Source organism: Mirounga angustirostris, unplaced genomic scaffold (assembly GCF_029215605.1).
Source record: "Mirounga angustirostris isolate CCGP_5_RB_7025 unplaced genomic scaffold, mMirAng1.0.hap1 SCAF_4, whole genome shotgun sequence".
In the NCBI taxonomy this organism is placed as follows: Eukaryota; Metazoa; Chordata; class Mammalia; order Carnivora; family Phocidae; genus Mirounga; species Mirounga angustirostris.
In genome coordinates, this window is record NW_026991712.1 from 133,347,998 (window position 1) to 133,366,765 (window position 18,768).

Sequence of the window (18,768 nt, forward strand, 5' to 3'; positions counted from 1 at the left end):
TTTCCTCCTTTTCATGTTCTCTCCTTGTTTTCCACTTATGGGGGAATGAATAGATGTTTAATCTCTATGTATATTTTAAAAATGAAATCATATCATTATTGAAATTGTTATATTGTGTTGACAGAATTTTCATACATAATATCATATATGAAATGTATTTGAAGGTATTATATTGATATATTGGTTAACAAAATCAGTGAAATTCAGCCTAGTTAGCTTAGGGAAAGTATTTAAAAAGTAAAAAATAAAATTAAGTTTTGGTCCTGCAGTTGAAAGGTCTCAAAGTCCTGCTTATATGTTGGAAAATTAGTCACTGTATTCATTATTTTTCTGCAATACTGTAGGAGGGTATAATAGCAATATAGTACTTTCAGTAATTTAACTGTAACATATACAAGTCATATTGATTTATTTGGGTAAAAAATTTCCCATTTTAAATAATTTTTGACTTCCAAAAATATTTTTTTCTGTACAAGATGAAATTCTATTATTGGACATGAATAAGGCAAGGCAGGAGGAAACAAAGTATTTTATTAAACTAAACATTGCCTACAATTTGGAGGATTACTTTTCCCATAAAAATATCCTGTGCTTTTATATAAACCAAATTTTAAATAGACTAGTAAAAAAGAACAGTTTGAAAGAATATATAAAATTTCTGACAAACCATTTTGGATCTTTAGAAAAATTTTAATCACTTTCATGAAATATTTTTGTGTCTTCCTGATTTAAAAACTGAAAGCTATCACAATCCATAAATTAACTTGAAGAACTACCAAATGATTAGATTGAACCTTTTGAAACTGTTGATTATTTAGAGCTATAAAAATGTCAGTTTCATAAGTTTCAATGTGGTAACTTCCTGGTGTGCGTGTTCACCTATGAGAAGAAACTTAAATGGACTCTTCCCACTTTAACTTGTAATTATACAGTTTTATAAAACACAATACATTTTTACTTAATATGAATCTCATAGTATACTGCACTTTTCAGGCTCTAGGAAAAAATTATAGAAAGATTAACTCAATCAAAATGGCTAAGCATAGCCAAAATAAAAATAGTCCTTTTTTCTACTACTAAAAATAAAATTCAAAATTTACAAAATACACAGCCACTTACTTTGGTAGAGTTTTCAAATGATTTTCTCTTAACTCCAAGATCCGCAATTTGACAAGTCTGTAGAAGTAAATAAAAAAATTGCTTTTTAATATTTCTCCATAAAATGATATTCCTATGAGAAAGTCAATTATCACTGCATTATCCAAACAACTATGTCTGAATATTACATATCATGGTTACAGATTTTGAAGAATTACACAAATTGATTAAAATTAGGGTTGCATCAACATTGGACAATGACAAATACCGGTTTACTAAAAATAAACATCATTCAAAGATATCATTGGGTCCAAGTAATCTAAATTTCATGTTTTATAAAAATATATTCACTGTTGTTTAATTGTAGGTAACAGATTATTTAATATCTACTTAATACCAGATGCTGTGTTCACTCAAATATGGCAATACTGTCCCTCAAGAGACTCTAAATGAACTTGTAAAGCAAATAGTATAGGATAGTGCTTAAAAGCTTGAGCTTTGTGGTCAGACGAATCTGGATGCAATCCAAACTCTGTCATAGTCTATCGTTGTGGCATTGGGTACATTAATCAACCTCTTCTAACTGTAGTTTCCCAAACTAAGTTTCCTACATCTCACCCTTAGCTACCTGTTAAGCTCTACAGTGTGAGACACACTATTGTTAAATGTCTATAACTGAGCTTTAAAGTGTACTCAGTTGAGGCTACTTTAGAACAAGTATTAGGGACGCCTGGGTGGCTCAGTCTGTTATGCATCTGCCTTCGGCTCAGGTCATGATCCCAGGGTCCTGAAATCAAGCCCCACATCAGGCTCCCTGCTCACAGGGAACCTGCTTCTCCCTCTCCCCCGCTTGTGCACTTTCTCGCTCTCTCTCTCTTTCAAATAAATAAATAAAATCTTTTAAAAAAAAGGACTAATATTAATTGGATTCTCTGAATTCTTGGTGTTTGGGGAATATTTCAGTATTTGAACTCTTTCTCCCGTATTTACTTGCCTTTTAGATACTCATCTAGGTCTCTTCCCCTTTTCTTTGTGTTGTGACTGCTACCAAGTTTCTAATTTTAATTTTAAAACTCTTAATCTCTATATGAAATAAAGTGATTCAGTTATTCAGAGCATGGGTATTACTGTTAGTAAAAGAGGTTTCTTAAACATCTGTATATCTCACATCTTCTTAACATCTGTACTAGTATGAAGTTATTTTGTGACTTAACTCTGGCTTTTAAGGGCACCAAATCTCATGTTTTGGGAGGAAATTCAGTAATTCTTTTGTTACATTATCCAGCTGAAGGTTAAAAATCTTTTTAGACTATAATAATAAAGTAGAGCATATCTTGGCAGACAATTTACACAAAATTAAATTCTAATTCCAAGTGGTTTTGGTATTATGTTTTCTGTTTGCCCAAATCTCTTCCTTAACATTAGGACCACTAAAGGAGAACTGAGAAAAATTTAAGAGAAGAGTATGGTCTAGGGTGATAAATATTCTGCAATTTGATTAATCAAAAGTTTTTGTATTGTTGCAGTTAGTGCCAGATGGCAATTATAGTTTATATGAACAAATGGAGAAGTGCCAACTCATTTAGAAACTAGGCAAATGCTCTTTTGAAGATCTGTGAATTTTAAAAACTATCCAACTATATGGTGTTCATAGGTAGTATGATATCATGATCTGCAAAAGTAATGGAACTTGGGAAATGCTGATATCCTCTCTGTATATAAAATGAGGCTGTTACAAGTTAAAGTACTTAATTATTCTATTGAGCTCTTCTTAACACCAACAGATGTGTGTTGAATTATACCCAATTTATTATTTGAACAATTTCAAAAGTGATCACTTAGAAATATACAGTTGATGATATTTGTAAAATGTCTTTACTTTTAAGATATATCTTTTATACATAAAAAATAGCTCATTGTCGAACACCTGGAAAATATTGGAAAATATGAAGATGAAAATAAAAATTATCCATAATTTCACTTCCAAGGAACCAGTCTTTTATCTTACTCTAGAAATAAATTACAAAAGCCGTCGTTGTAAATATTTTCAAATCTTTTAAAACACACTGTTGTGCATGAAGGTGATAAAATTCTGCACTTCCATCAGCTGTGTATGAGATTTTTTTCCTTATACTGTATAAACAGTTTTTATAATATGATAGAACACAAAGCTCTTTATTATCATTTTAATTTGTATTTTTTTATTGTTTGTGAGGATAAACACTTCATGTGTGTTCACTAGCAATTTGTACAATTAATTAAGAATTACTTGTATGTGTCATTTACCTATTTCTTTTCTAATGAGATCTTTGTCTTACTCGTTTATAAGAATTTTTATATGTTAAGGATATAATTTGCTTTCCATATATAGTGGAAATGCTTTCCCAGCTCATTGTTTTACCTTAATTTTAAAATACCTTCTGATATTATTTTATTTTAAATGTATTTATGTAGTCAAATATATCTATCCATTTATTATATTTTCCTGTTTCTAAACTGTAGAGGTATTTCCCTAGGGCCATAAATATTCTTGTGCATTTTTTCCAGATTACATCTGATATTATTTTTTGTTTATTTAACTCTTTAATTCACCTGGAATTTATTTGATTATTAGTGACATGTAAAAACCTAATTTTACTTCATTTTGGAAAATGTTTCATTAATTAACATTGTCTCACCTAATGAATAATAATGACTCCTATCTTCAATCATAATTGTCACATTTGAAGCTTCATCTACTGGAGCTGGTAAAGTACTTACCTAAAGTGAAATAAAATTTCATCATTTAAATTTTGTATTCTTACCTTCCAAAATTAGCTGGAAGAAATTCAAGAAAGGCGTCGTTCAGGTAGAGCTGGGTCAGATTTAGAAGCTGCGTGAAGCCATCAGGGAGTCTAGAAAGGAGTTAAAGGTTTAGTCACTGCCTCGATGTTGCCATAGAAACAGAACAAAAATATATGTCTCTAAGGAGAGAAAATAGAAGTGTAATACATTTTTCAACTCTCCTTTGGTATCATAGTAATGGAAGAATTTATTGAGCATGTTGTTACAGCTTGAAAATTTTGCCTGTTATTAAAATAAATGGCATTCACCCACCTACACACTGCTCTCCTATGCGGAGATTTATGTCACAGTGACATTATCTCTTACTGTTGCCCTAACCTTATGTACACCAGTGAGATATTTTTAATAGAAATTTCAGGTGGTATGCCATGTTTTGTAATTTTAAATTTAATATTCTTTCTCAACAGAATATTCACATTTATAGTCAGGCAAGGATATCTACTTACTCTTTCATGAAATCATTAACATGTGTTTATACTTTATTGCAATGATGACTAAAACTGTCCAAGAGGAAGGGAGAAGTATTCTGTCCCCCCAACTGATAATGTATGTACACTGTAATTCAAATTTGTTCAATTAATTTTCAACAAAAATGACCAAGAACATTGAAATTATGAATATACAGAATCCTAAATGCTTTAAGAGGCATTAAAAGAGTTGAAGAGCTATCCTTTGGGAAAATTTACCAGTTGGATGAAATAGTTATTTGAAATATTTAAATATTTTTCACCAAAAAAGATTTAACTCAAGGATTTTCCTGGAGACTTTTTCTTAGAATATTTAAATTTTTCCTACAATTAAATTTCTATTTAAACATTTTTAAATGCCTTTATCATTGGTCTAGACAGACTATGTTCTTTTATAAAATACTTCTAAATAATGTTCAAATTTGTCTTCACCTCAAATTACAGCCTATCTCCCTTTTTGCATTTACTGACAAAATTATTTAAAGACCTGCCTATACTCACTGCTTTTTATTACTCCTCAAGCCATTGTTTTCTGGCATCTACCCCAACTCTATTACTGAAACTGTACTCGCCAAAGCCTCCAATGACCTCTTAAGTCCCAATTCCATTAACTGCATTTCATTTTGTATCCAGCCCTTCCTAGCAACAGTTGTCATTGATTGTTCTCTCAGTCTCGGCTTCTAGTACACCCTTTTCCTGTTTCCCCTCCTCCTTCTCCTGGGATACTCTGAGTTTCTCTTCCTATGCCCAATCTTTAGTTATGAAAAGTTATATATCTAAAAGAATACATGTGTATCTCACAACATAATTTAATAAATAGAAGTGGTACCTTGAAAGAACCTGAGTGCCCCTCCCCGACTACCTCATCCTATTTGCCTCTCAAATTCCTGAATGATGAATGAATATTTTCCTGAAATTTTTAAAAGTTAGTATTGAGTTGTGAAATTCACCCATTTTGATGTCAATGACTGATTACCATAGTATTCCACTGTATGAATATACCACAATTTATTATTCTCCTTTTAATGAACATTACAGTTGTTTCCATTTTATTATAAACATTTTTTCTGCAAATATTTTTTTAGCATATGTCTTGGTGTATAAAGATTACTTAAATTATATCCCTCATCATAAGAAATTAATGTCCTTCAGGAACAGCCCTCAACTAATGACTAGCAAGACTATAAATACCTCAGCTCCTTCACTCTTACATTGGACACCACTGTGACACATGTTTTATACTTTCTCAGAGTTCCCCAGAGAGATTAAGGTCCAGTTGTCCATACCAGTAAATAGTCTGATAACATACCCTCGACAAGTATTTCTTGAGACCATATCCTAAATCTACTGCTTAAAGTCTTTTCTAAACATCCACTTCTGGGGAATCCAAACTAAACACAATTAATATTTTTACATTACTTTGTATTAATTCTTTACACACTGTTAGGATACTCTTCTATGGATTATTTTTGTTGCAAATATCTTGTTCCAGTTTGTATTTTGAAGTTGGATTGTTTTTTATGGCTTCATAGAGGTTGTTTCCACAAATTTCCCTTAAACAGAGGTAGGATTCATGAAAGTAGAAAAAGAGAAAGAAGGCAGGGTAATAATGTAAAGGTGAGAATTCACCTTAGGGGAGTGAGAGAAGACGAGTTCTAGAGAAAATACTTTTTGTACAAGAGAATTGGGAGTTAAGATTTGAGAATATCAGTAGGGGACAGGGTTTAGAGGGTACTGAATGTTTGACTCCAAGGTTTGAATTTTATTCCATAGGATTAAAAAAATCTATGGGAGATTGTTGTTTTTCTCTAAGTTATCTTTTGTTGTAATACATTAGCTCATGTCCTGATAGTATTTATGATAATGGTACAGATGTCCAATAGATTTCAATATACATTTAATTACTATCTTACTCTAATATCCTTATGGTTCCTATACTCACTGGAAAGAAGTTATCATTTATGACTTTTTTATTTTTTATTTTATTTTATTTATTTTATTTTTTTTATTATGTTATGTTAATCACCATACATTACATCATTAGTTTTTGATGTAGTGTTCCATGATTCATTGTTTGCGGATAACACCCAGTGCTCCATGCGGTACCTGCCCTCTTTAATACCCATCACCGGGCTAACCCATCCCCCAACCCCCCTCCCCTCTAGAACCCTCAGTTTGTTTCATTGAGTCTATAGTCTCTCATGGTTCGTCTCCCCCTCCGATTTCCCCTCCTTCATTCTTCCCTTCCTGCTATCTTCTTCTTCTTTTTTTTTTTAACATATAATGTATTATTTGTTTCAGAGGTACAGGTCTGTGATTCAACAGTCTTACACAATTCATAGCGCTCACCACAGCACAAACCCTCCCCAATGACTTTTTTAAAAAGATTAATACATGTAAAATGACAAGAATGTTAAAACCTTTGATCTAATAATTTAACATGGTGGCTATTAATACATAAAAAAGCTTTAAAATGCTGATTTCCTAGTTTTAAGGACAGTTTGAACTAGTCCAGCTTCCCTTAGTCTACTATTCTGCATATGTATGTGCACTAAATGGTATTACATTATACTACTTCTTTGACCAAAAATATAGTTCTTTATTGCTGTTTCTCTGGCAAAGGCTTTTTTTTAATGTGGTAAGGAAATCTGGTTTCTTATATAGAACACTTCTTTAAGGATTTAAGAATTGACCACACTGTGCAGGTTCCAACTGTAAAATTGGACTGCTAAAAATAAGTTATATGAAAAACCAGAATACAAAGTAAGATAGTTTTTTCAGCCTGGTAATAAAGATGTGTTGACATTTTATATCAAAACTTTCTTTTAAAAAAAATGTAGAGTTAAAGTGCTTGTTTATACAGTAGGTCTTATTTAATACCATGTATATTTTTATTTCAATTCACTTCAACAAGAATTTATTGAATAGTTACTGTGTGCTTATATTCAAAATTAATGTCTTCTTCCTCACTTTCTCTACAGAATTCTACTCATAGATTTAGCAAAGTTTTACCAATTACTTTATACCAAACTGCTTATACCAATTGCTTTGTACAATATCTATTTTCTATTCCATGGATAAATTATAAATTGTTTGAAGACAATGAATTTTAAAAATGTCCTCAATGAGCTAGTATTGTAGTTTGAAAACATTCGAAAAATATGTAAAGTCAGTAGGTATGCTAAAGAAAATAATTTTATTTATTTTTAACTTTATGGTACAATTTTGTAGCTTCTAATAGAGATAATGGCCCCACTTATCAATATTACCATTTTCAGAGGAATGTACAAGGAGTGGTGAGGAAGAAGATATTCCTTAGTAAGCTAGATAAACTTGATGAGGATGACAATCATGGGTTGTCTTTATCCTCCTCCAAGCTCTTCAGTGAAATCCATCATTTAAGCTAAGTTAGAGAGCTCTCAATAATGAATGACTTTATTATCCAAAAATAACATACTGAATGGAGTACTGGGTGTTATACGCAAACAAGGAATCACGGAACACTACATCAAAAACTAATGATGTAATGTATGGTAATTAACGTAACATAATAAAATTTAAAAATGTAAAAAAAATATAGAAAGTAATTAAAAAAAAAAAGCAACTGATGGGCCTCCTGGGTGGCTCAGATGGTTGGGCGTCTGCCTTGGAATCGGGTTGTGATCTCAGGGTCCTGGGATCAAGCCCCGCGTCAGGCTCCCTGCTTGGCAGGAAGCCTGCTTCTCTCTCCCCGTCTACTGTTCCCCCTGCTTGTGCTCTCTCACTCTCTCTGTCAAATAAATAAACAAAATCTTTAAAAAAAAAAAGTGAGGTTTTCCACATTGGACTGATCTAATAAAGAATTCAAAGAAGAAATGTTTTATGTATATTGGTAAATAATTCTCTCTCCACTAAAGAAACACATTCACTAATCACTTAAATTAAAATGGCATATTCAAACTACACAAAGAAAGTATAATAAAACAGACACCCATATAGTTTAGTGGTTGAGCACATGGGCATTGATGTTATAAGACCTGGGTTTGAATCACAGTTCTTTCAATTGTGATCTCTGTGACCTTTATAAATCTTTGCAAGACTCAATTTCCTTATTTGTAAAATGATGATACTATTATCCACTTCTGGAGTTGCTTTAGTGATTAAATGATTACCTCCCCCATAGTAAGAACTCAGTAAATGACAGCAATTGTATTACTTGTCCTTGGTATTACTGTTATTCTGATCTTTCAATATTAACTAAAATACTAGTTTAAATACTTTTATTAATGCTACCTTTATTGTTAGAATAGGCAAATTAAGATTGGCTACCGACATCCTGGTTTTAACATTTTTTTCTAATTGCATTTACTTTAAAGTTAAATGAAAACATATTATAGGCATTTGACCCCCTAATTTAACAGTTAAACCAAATTACATTATGGGTTTTTTAAACTGTGATCAAGAAGCCAATGTAAAATCTCTTAACTGAAAAGATACGTTACATCTACATATTTTTATTTACACATTGTAAAATTATAAAATAAATAAAATAATATTATAGAATATTTGGAATATAAGGAGAAAAGAAAAATACTGCTCATAATTCTATTTTCTTAACACAACCATCATTACCATTTCATGTATTTTAAATCTAGTTTCCAATTAAATGTTTTAATATCACTGCAAAATTGTGTCATGATTTCTCCCTTTACTTTGTAATTATCTTTCAATTTTGCTGTATAATCAGAATGACTACATAATCTATCATTCAAACTAGGACATTTTTGAGAGTTAAAAATGAACTATTATTAATCATGTCGCATCAAGAGGAGTAAACTGGGATGACTTGAGCAAACAGAGACATATGGTTACCCTATATATAATCTTTGTATCCATCCAGTAGATATGCCATAATTTATTAGCAATGTCCTTATTGTTATGCATTAAAATGTGTCAAAATTTTCAAAATGTATCTTTTAATTTAAACCAAAATCAAATATTTCTTCAGAATTGGTGAAATACAGTGAAAGGATCCCCGGAACTTAAATGCTATCTTCATGTGTTTCTATCTGTAAAAGGGTATGTAGATAATGTTTACCTACTTTATGAGGTTGCTGTAAAGATGAAAATGAAATAATGTATCTAAAAGTCTGAGACATGAAAGTCTGAGACATGATAGACTCACAGTAAATGTTGGTTCATGCTTTTCTCACTAAGCAGTTGTTTTCAGTTTTATTATGATAATTTTCACCAATGACTTGGGTAAGGCATTCAGAATATACTATAAAGTTCACATTTAAAACTAAAACTAAGATGACAATACTCAAAACTATAATTATTTTATTCCAGGTTCTTCATGACTTACTATTTCACAAATTTCTTAAGTCAAAGAAAATGAACAGAAAAGCAAAAGAAAAACCAATGAAACTCAAATATGGCTTTTTGAAAAGAGCAACAAAATTGACAGATCTCTGGTCAGACTGATAAAGCAAAAAAAAAAAAAAAAGAAGAAGACACAAATTATGGATGCTAGGAATGAAAGAGAGTACCACTAGAAAACCCATAGATATTAAAGGGTTGATAAAAGAACATTATAAAAAAATTTGATGCCAATAAATTTGAAAACTTATATGAATGTACAAATTCTTGAAAATCACCAACTATCAAAGATCACTCAAGAAAAAATAGGTAATTTGAATAACCCTATAGTTATTATGGAAATTAAATGTGTAATTAAAAACTTTCCTGTCAAGAGAAGTCCAGGCTCAGAGGGCTGCACTGGCAAATTCTACCAATACTTAAGGAGGAAATACTCCCAATTCTATACAAACTCTTACAGAAAATAGAAGAGAATGTTTCCCAACTATTTTTATGAGGCTAGTTTTTCCCTGTTACCAAAACCAGGCAAAGAAATTATAAGAAAAGAAATTTCAGACTAATATGCTTCATGAATATAGATAAGAAATTTAGCAAGTCAATTAATTTATTAAAAAATAATGGCCATTAACTTATTTTAAAAAGTATTTAATACTTCCTGATCAAGTAAGGTTTATTCCTGAAATGCAAATTTGGATCAACATTCAAAAACCATTCAATGTATCATTGAATCACCATATCATTCAGTGTATCATTGAATCACCATATCATTACACCGAAAAAGAAAAAAAAAGCATATCATCATGTCAATATATGTTTTAAAAAAAAAAGAGTTTTGACAAAATTCAATATCCATTGATAATAAAGAGTCTCAGCAAACCAGATATCAAATATGTGGTGGACAGATTCTAAGGTGGCCTCCATGACCCTCACTTCCTGATGTTCATGACCTTGTATAATTTTCCTTTAAGTGTGATAAGACTTGTGACTTGCTTCTAATCAATGGAATACGGAAAATATGAGATGTCACTTCATAACTATAGTACATAATACTGTCTCGCTAGAATATTAACTCTACTCAGCTGCTGACCTTAAGGAAACAAGCTGCCAGGTTGTGAACTGCTTATGGAGAAGGTCAACATGGCTGGGAACTGTACCAGCCTCTAGGATCCAAGTGTGGCCTTGAGCTGACAGCCAGCAAAAAGCCAGGGCTCTCAACTTTATAATAGCAAGTAAATGAATTCTGCCAATAACCTGAATGAACTTGAAAGTAGATTCTTCTTCCATTGAGTCTCCAGATGAGAATACATCTTGACTGATACCTTGATTGTAGCTTGGTGAAACTCTGAGGCAGGGAATCACGCTATTACATACCCAGATTCCTAACCCACAGAAATTGAGAGATAATAAATATGTGTTGTTTGAGCCACTAAACTAATGGTAATTTCTTACATAGCATTAGAAAAGTAACACAGATTATGGTATCTGGACCTGGGATTCTGCTGTAATAAGTTCCTAAAAACGTGGAGTGGCTGGTGGTCAAGAGACTTAACAATTGTTAAAGGACATCACAGAAAAAGCTTAGATTTCTTTGTAAAGATTGAAAGTAGAAACCTAAACTTTGAGTAACCTGTTGGGGAGAGTTCAAAAGGAAATGAGGAATGGGTTATTGAAAATTTCCCCAACTTGATAAAAGGCATGAATGAAAAAACAAGTAACAATCATATATAATGGTGAAAGTCTGAATGCTTTTTCCCTAAGGTGGGAACAAGGCAATGGCTCTTTTAACCTCCTTTATTCAACATTGTACAGGAGGTCCTATCCAGCACAATAAAGAAATAAAAAGAATAGAAAGAAAGAAAGAAAGAAAGAAAGAAAGAAAGAAAGAAAGAAAGAAAGAAAGAAAGAAAGAAAGAAAGAAGAGAAAGAGAAATAAATAAAAGGCACATAGGGTGAAAATGATGGAAAAAAACCCAAAAAACAAAACTGTCTACATTCATAGGTGTATGATAGTCCACGTAAGAAATAGCCCCAAATCTACAAAATATCTACTAAAATAAGTGAATTTAGTGAGATTGCAGGATATACAATTGATAAAGAAAAACTGATTATATTTCTTTTTTTTCTTTAAACTTTTTATTCTTATGTTAATCACCATATATTACATCATTAATTTTTGATGTAGTGTTCCATGATTCATTGTTTGTGAATAACAACCAGTGCTCCATGCAGAACATGCCCTCTTTAATACCCATCACCAGGCTAAACCATCCTCCCACCCCCCTCCCCTCTAGAACCCTCAGTTTGTTTTTCAGAGTCCATCGTCTCTCATGGTTTGTCTCCCCCTCCGATTTACCCCCTTCATTCTTCCCCTCCTGCTATCTTCTTCTTCTTCTTCTTTTTTTTCTTAACATATATTGCATTATTTGTTTCAGAGGTACAGATCTTAGATTCAACAGTCTTGCACAATTCACAGTGCTCACCATAGCACATACCCTCCCCAGTGTCTATTACCCAGCAACCCCATCCCTCCCAACCCACCTCCACTCCAGCAACCCTCAGTTTGTTTCCTGAGATTAAGAATTCCTCATATCAGTGAGGTCATATGATACAAGTCTTTCTCTGATTGACTTATTTCGCTCATCATAACACGTTCCAGTTCCATCCATGGTGTTGCAAATGGCAAGAACTCATTCCTTTTGATGGCTGCATAATATTCCATTGTATATATATACCACATCTTCTTTATCCATTCATCTGTCGATGGACATCTTGGCTCTTTCCATAGTTTGGCTATTGTGGACATTGCTGCTATAAACATCGGGGTGCACGTACCCTTTCGGATCCCTATATTTGTATCTTTGGGGTAAATACCCAGTACTGCAAATCCTGGATCATATGGTAGCTCTATTTTCAACTTTTTGAGGAACCTCCATACTATTTTCCAGAGTGGTTGCACCAGCTTGCATTCCCACCAACAGTGTAGGAGGGTTCCCCTTTCTCTGCATCCCCGCCAACATCTGTCATTTCCTGACTTGTTAATTTTAGCCATTCTCTCTGGTGTGAGGTGGTATCTCATTGAGGTTTTGATTTGGATTTCCCTGATGCCAAGCGATGTTGAGCACTTTTTCATGTGTCTGTTGGCCATTTGGATGTCTTCTTTGGAAAAATGTCTTTTCATGTCTTCTGCCCATTTCTTGATTGGATTCTTTGTTCTTTGGGTGTTCAGTTTGATAAGTTCTTTATAGATTTTGGATACTAGCCCTTACTCTGATACGTCATTTGCAAATATCTTCTCCCATTCTGTTGGTTGTCTTTTGGTTTTGTTGACTGTTTCTTTTGCTGTGCAAAAGCTTTTTATCTTGATGAAGTCCCAATAGTTCATTTTTGCCCTTGCTTCCCTTGCCTTTGGCGATGTTTCTAGGAAGAAGTTACTGTGGCTGAGGTCGAAGAGGTTGCTGCCTGTGTTCTCCTTTAGGATTTTGATGGACTCCTGTCTCACATTTAGGTCTTTCAACCATTTGGAGTCTATTTTTGTGTGTGGTGTAAGGAAATGGTCCAGTTTCATTCTTCTGCATGTGGCTGTCCAATTTTCCCAACACCATTTGTTGAAGAGACTGTCTTTTTTCCATTGGACATTCTTTCCTGCTTTGTCAAAGATTAGTTGACCATAGAGTTGAGGGTCCATTTCTGGGCTCTCTATTCTGTTCCATTGATCTATCTGTCTGTTTTGGTGCCAGTACCATACTATCTTGATGATGACAGCTTTGTAATAGAGCTGGAAGTCCGGAATTGTGATGCCGCCAGCTTTGCTTTTCTTTTTCAACATTCCTCCAGCTATTCGGGGTCTTTTCTGGTTCCATACAAATTTTAGGATTATTTGTTCCATTTCTTTGAAAAAAGTGGATGGTATTTTGATGGGGATTGCATTGAATGTGTAGATTGCTCTAGGTAGCATTGACATCTTCACAATATTTGTTCTTCCAATCCATGAGCATGGAACGTTTTTCCATTTCTTTGTGTCTTCCTCAATTTCTTTCATGAGTATTTTATAGTTTTCTGAGTACAGATCCTTTGCCTCTTTGGTTAGATTTATTCCTAGGTATCTTATGGTTTTGGGTGCAATTGTAAATGGGATCGACTCCTTAATTTCTCTTTCTTCTATCTTGTTGTTGGTGTATAGAAATGCAAACTGATTTCTGTGCATTGATTTTATATCCTGCCACTTTATTGAATTCCTGTATGAGTTCTAGCAGTTTTGGGGTGGAGCCTTTTGGGTTTTCCACAAAAAGTATCATATCATCTGCAAAGAGTGAGAGATTGACTTCTTCTTTGCCGATTTGGATGCCTTTTATTTCTTTTTGTTGCCTGATTACTGTGCCTAGGACTTCTAATACTATGTTGAATAGCAGTGGTGATAGTGGACATCCCTGCCGTGTTCCTGACCTTAGGGGAAAAGATCTCAGTTTTTCCCCATTGAGAATGATATTCACTGTAGGTTTTTGATAGATGGCTTTTATGATATCGAGGTAGGTACCCTCTATCCCTATACTCTGGAGAGTTTTGATCAAGAAAGGATGCTGTACTTTGTCAAAAGCTTTTTCTCCATCTATTGAGAGGATCATATGGTTCTTGTTCTTTCTTTTATTAATGTATTGTATCACATTGATTGATTTGTGGATGTTGAACCAACCTTGCAGCCCAGGGATAAATCCCACTTGGTCGTGGTGAATAATCCCTTTAATGGACTGTTGGATCCTATTGGCTAGTATTTTGGTGAGAATTTTTGCACCCATATTCCTCAAGGATATTGGTCTGTAATTCTCCTTTTTAATGGGGTCTTTGTCTGGTTTTGGGATCAAGGGAATGGTGGCCTCATAAAACAAGTTTGGAAGTTTTCCTTCCATTTCTATTTTCTGGAACAGTGTCAGAAGAATAGGTATTAATTCTTTTAATGTTTGGTAGAATTCCCCTGGGAAGCCATCTGGCCCTGGGCTCTTGTTTGTTGGGAGATTTTTGATGACTGCTTCAATTTCCTTAGTGGTTATATGTCTGTTCAGGTTTTCTATTTCTTCCTGGTTCAGTTTTGGTAGTTGATACATCTCTAGGAATGCATCCATTTCTTCCAGGTTATCTAATTTGCTGGCATAGCGTTGCTCATAATATGTTCTTATAATTGTCTGTATGTCTTTGGTGTTGGTTGTGATCTCTCCTCTTTCATTCATGATTTTGTTGATTTGGGTCATTTCTCTTTTCTTTTTGATAAGCCTGGCCTGGGATTCATCAATCTTGTTAATTCTTTCAAAGAACCAGCTCCTAGTTTCATTGATCTGTTCTACTGTTCTTTTGGTTTCTATTTCCTTGATTTCTCCTCTGATCTTTATTATTTCTCTTCTCCTGCTAGGTTTAGGCTTTATTTGCTGTTCTTTTTCCAGCTCCTTTAGGTGTAGGGTTAGGTTGTGTATTTGAGACCTTTCTTGTTTCTTGAGAAAGGATTGTATTGCTATATACTTTCCTCTTAGGACTGCCTTTGCTGCATCCCAAGGATTTTGAACAGCTGTGTTTTCATTTTCATTTGTTTCCATGACTTTTTAAAATTCTTCTTTAATTTCCTGTTGGACCCATTCAATCTTTAGTAGGATGCTCTTTAGCCTCCATGTATTTGAGTTCTTTGCAACTTTCCCCTTGTGGTTGATTTCTAGTTTCAAAGCATTGTAGTCTGAAAATAGGCAGAGAATGATCCCAATCTTTTGGTACCAGTTGAGACCTGATTTATGACCTAGGATGTGATCTATTCTGGAGAATGTTCCATGGGCACTAGAGAAGAATGTGTATTCCGTTGCTTCGGGATGGAATGTTCTGAATATGTCTGTGAAGTCCATTTGGTCCAGTGTGTCATTTAAAGTCTGTTTCCTTGTTGATCTTTTGCTTAGATGATCTGTCCATTTCAGTGAGGGGGGGTGTTAAAGTCCCCCACTATTATTGTATTGTTGTCAATGTGTTTCTTTGTTTTTATTATTAATTGGCTTATATAATTGGCTGCTCCCATGTTAGGGGCATAGATATTTACAATTGTTAGATCTTCTTGTTGGATAGACCCTTTAAGTAGGATATAGTGTCCTTCCTCATCTCTTTTTACAGTCTTTGGTTTAAAATCTAATTTGTCTGATATAAGGATTGCCACCCCAGCTTTCTTTTGATGTCCATTAGCATGGTAAATGGTTTTCCACCCCCTCACTTTCAATCTGGGCGTGTCTTTGGGTCTACAATGAGTCTCTTGCAGACAGCGTATCGATGGGTCTTGTTTTTTAATCCAATCTGATAGCCTGTGTCTTTTGATTGGGGCATTTAGCCCATTTACATTCAGGGTAACTATTGAAAGATAGGAATTTAGTGCCATTGTATTGCCTGGAAGGTGACTGTTACTAAGTATTGTCTGTGTTCCTTTCTGGTCTATGTTGCTTTTAGGCTCTCTCTTTGCTTAGAAGACCCCTTTCAATATTTCTTGTAGGGCTGTTTAGGGTTTGCAAATTCTTTTAGTTTTTATTTGTCCTGGGAGCTTTTTATCTCTCCTTCTGTTTTCAATGACAGCCTAGCTGGATATAGTATTCTTGGCTGCATATTTTTCTCTTTTAGTGCTCTGAATATCTCTGTGGATAGGTCTGTTGCCAATCTAATGTTTCTACCATTGTAGGTTACATATCTTTTCTCCCGAGCTGCTTTCAGGATTTTCTCTTGGTCTCTGAGACTCGTAAGTTTTACTATTAGATGTCGGGGTGTTGACCTATTTTTATTGATTTTTGAGAGGGGTTCTCTGTGCTTCCTGGATTTTGATGCCTGTTTCCTTCCCCAAATTAGGGAAGTTCTCTGCTATAATTTGCTCCATTATACCTTCTGCCCCTCTCTCTCTTTCTTCTTCTTCTGGGATCCCAATTATTCTAATGTTGTTTCGTCTTATGGTATCGCTTATCTCTCGAATTCTGCCCTCGTGATCCAGTAGTTGTTTCTCTCTCTTTTTCTCAGCTTCTTTATTTTCCATCCATTGGTCTTCTATATCATTGATTCTTTCTTCTGCCTCATTTATTCTAGGAGTTAGTGCACTCATTTTTTATTGCACCTCATTAATAGCCTTTTTGATTTTGACTTGGTTAGATTTTAGTTCTTTTATTTCTCCAGAAAGGGTTTCTCTAATAACTTCCATGCTTTTTTCAAGCCCAGCTAGTATCTTTAAAGTCATGATTCTGAACTCTAGGTCTGACAGCATACTAATGTCCATATTGAGTAGGTCCTTGGCAGTCGGTATTACCTCTTGTTCTTTTTGTTGAGGTGATTTTTTCCATCTTGTCATTTTGTCCAGAGGAGAATAGATGAATGAGAGAACAAAATCCTAACAGGGTAACAACGTCCCCAGAAAATATACTCTAAACAAGTCAGAAAAGACCTGAAGCCGGGGGAAAAGAAAGGGAAAGAAAGAAAAAAGAAAAAGAAAAAGATAAAAACAAACAAAAACAAAACAAAACAAAACAAAAAACCAGAATATGATCAGATATGATCAGGCTGGTGCATAGATCAGTGCCACACACTAGATTTTGGGTGTATTTTGGTCTGTTAGAAGAAGATGCCTCCCAAAATTTTAAAGAAAGAAAAACTTATATATGTACAAAAATAAGGGTTGATATGATAAGGGATGGAATATGACTATAAAGATGAATATTATAAAAAATTTTATAAAAGGAATTGATAAGAAGTTGTTTGAAAAAAGAAAGAAGAGGATTTCAAAAAAAAAAGAAAAAAAGGGAGAGAATGTGATCAGGCAGGAGAGTAGAACAAAACCACTAGAGATTTAGGGTATATTTTGATCTGTTAGAAGAAACTATCTCAAAATTTAAAGAGAGAACAACTTATATATATAAGCCAAAAATACGGGTAACTGCTATGAAGGGATAGAATATGACTCTAAAAATGAAAAATAAAAATGTTTTTTAAAAAAGGGATTGGTAAGATGTTGGTTGAAAAAGGGAAAAAGAAAAATTCAAAAAAAAAAAAAAGACAGTTAAAAAAAATTAACTTTGAAAGACTAAAGAATCATGGTAAAAAAGCCATGGATTCTATGTTCATTATTCCCCTAGCGCTGGAGTTCTGCCATTCTCATTGATCGGTAAACTTGGTCTTGGCTGGCTTTTCTCGCTGATCTTCTGGGGGAGGGGCCTGTTGCCGTGGTTCCCAAATGTCTTTGCTGGAGGTGTATTGCCCCGCCCTTGCCCAGTCCGGGTTAAGTAATCTGCTCGGATTTGCTCTTGGGAGCTTTTGTTCCCTGCAAGCTTTCCGTACAGCTTTGGAGGACGAGAGTGAAAATGGCGGCCTCCGAAACTCTGCCCCGGAGGAACCGAGAACTCGGGGCCCCGCTCCTCAGTGAGCCCCCAGAGAAAAGCAGTCAGTCACTCCCGTCTCTCCAGTCTCCGGCCGCACTCCGTGCTCACCCGGCCTGTGACCGAACATTTCTATCTCTGGCACCCGACTCGGTGTGGAGTCTCCAAATCCAGCAGATCCCTGTGGTGCACTCCCACACTGCTCCTCCTGGGGGTGGAAGGGGAATCTCCCTGGATCTGCCACTTGTTGGGTCCCTGCTGGAGGAGCAGTGGCCCGACTGTGCCGCGGATCACGGTTTATGGCAACCCCGAGCTGAGAGCCTGCGCCTCAGCTCCACCTCTGCATCCAGCTTCCCCGCTCTGATACCTGGGATCTCTGGCGCAGTCAGTCACCCCCGGTCTTTCTGTGACCCCAAGGGTCCTGAGAGCACACTGTCCCACGAGGGTTCCACCCCCTGCTTAGCCACTGGAGCGACGTCCCTCAGTGGAGCAGACTTCTAAAAGTTCCGATTTTGTGCTCTGCAGCTCTATCACTTGCCAGAAGCAGCCGATGGAGGACCCCTCTCCCACCGTCTATCTTCCCAAATATCGCCTCAGATTCACTTCTCTGCACGTCCTACCTTCCAGAAATGGTT

The 18,768-nt window shown here is 34.7% G+C and overlaps 1 protein-coding gene across 2 annotated transcripts in view; it reads right to left on the reverse strand.

The window, feature by feature from the left end:
* The window catches only part of LRRC7 (leucine rich repeat containing 7), a 959,434-nt gene that overhangs the window by 243,568 nt on the left and 697,098 nt on the right, over positions 1-18,768 (reverse strand). For both annotated transcript variants that reach the window (XM_064588988.1, XM_064588987.1), the window contains exons 7-8: positions 3,903-3,992; positions 1,120-1,176 (exon numbers count right to left, since the gene is read on the reverse strand). In XM_064588988.1, the coding sequence (XP_064445058.1) occupies positions 1,120-1,176; positions 3,903-3,992 (147 nt within the window). The remainder of the gene's footprint in view (positions 1-1,119; positions 1,177-3,902; positions 3,993-18,768) is intronic.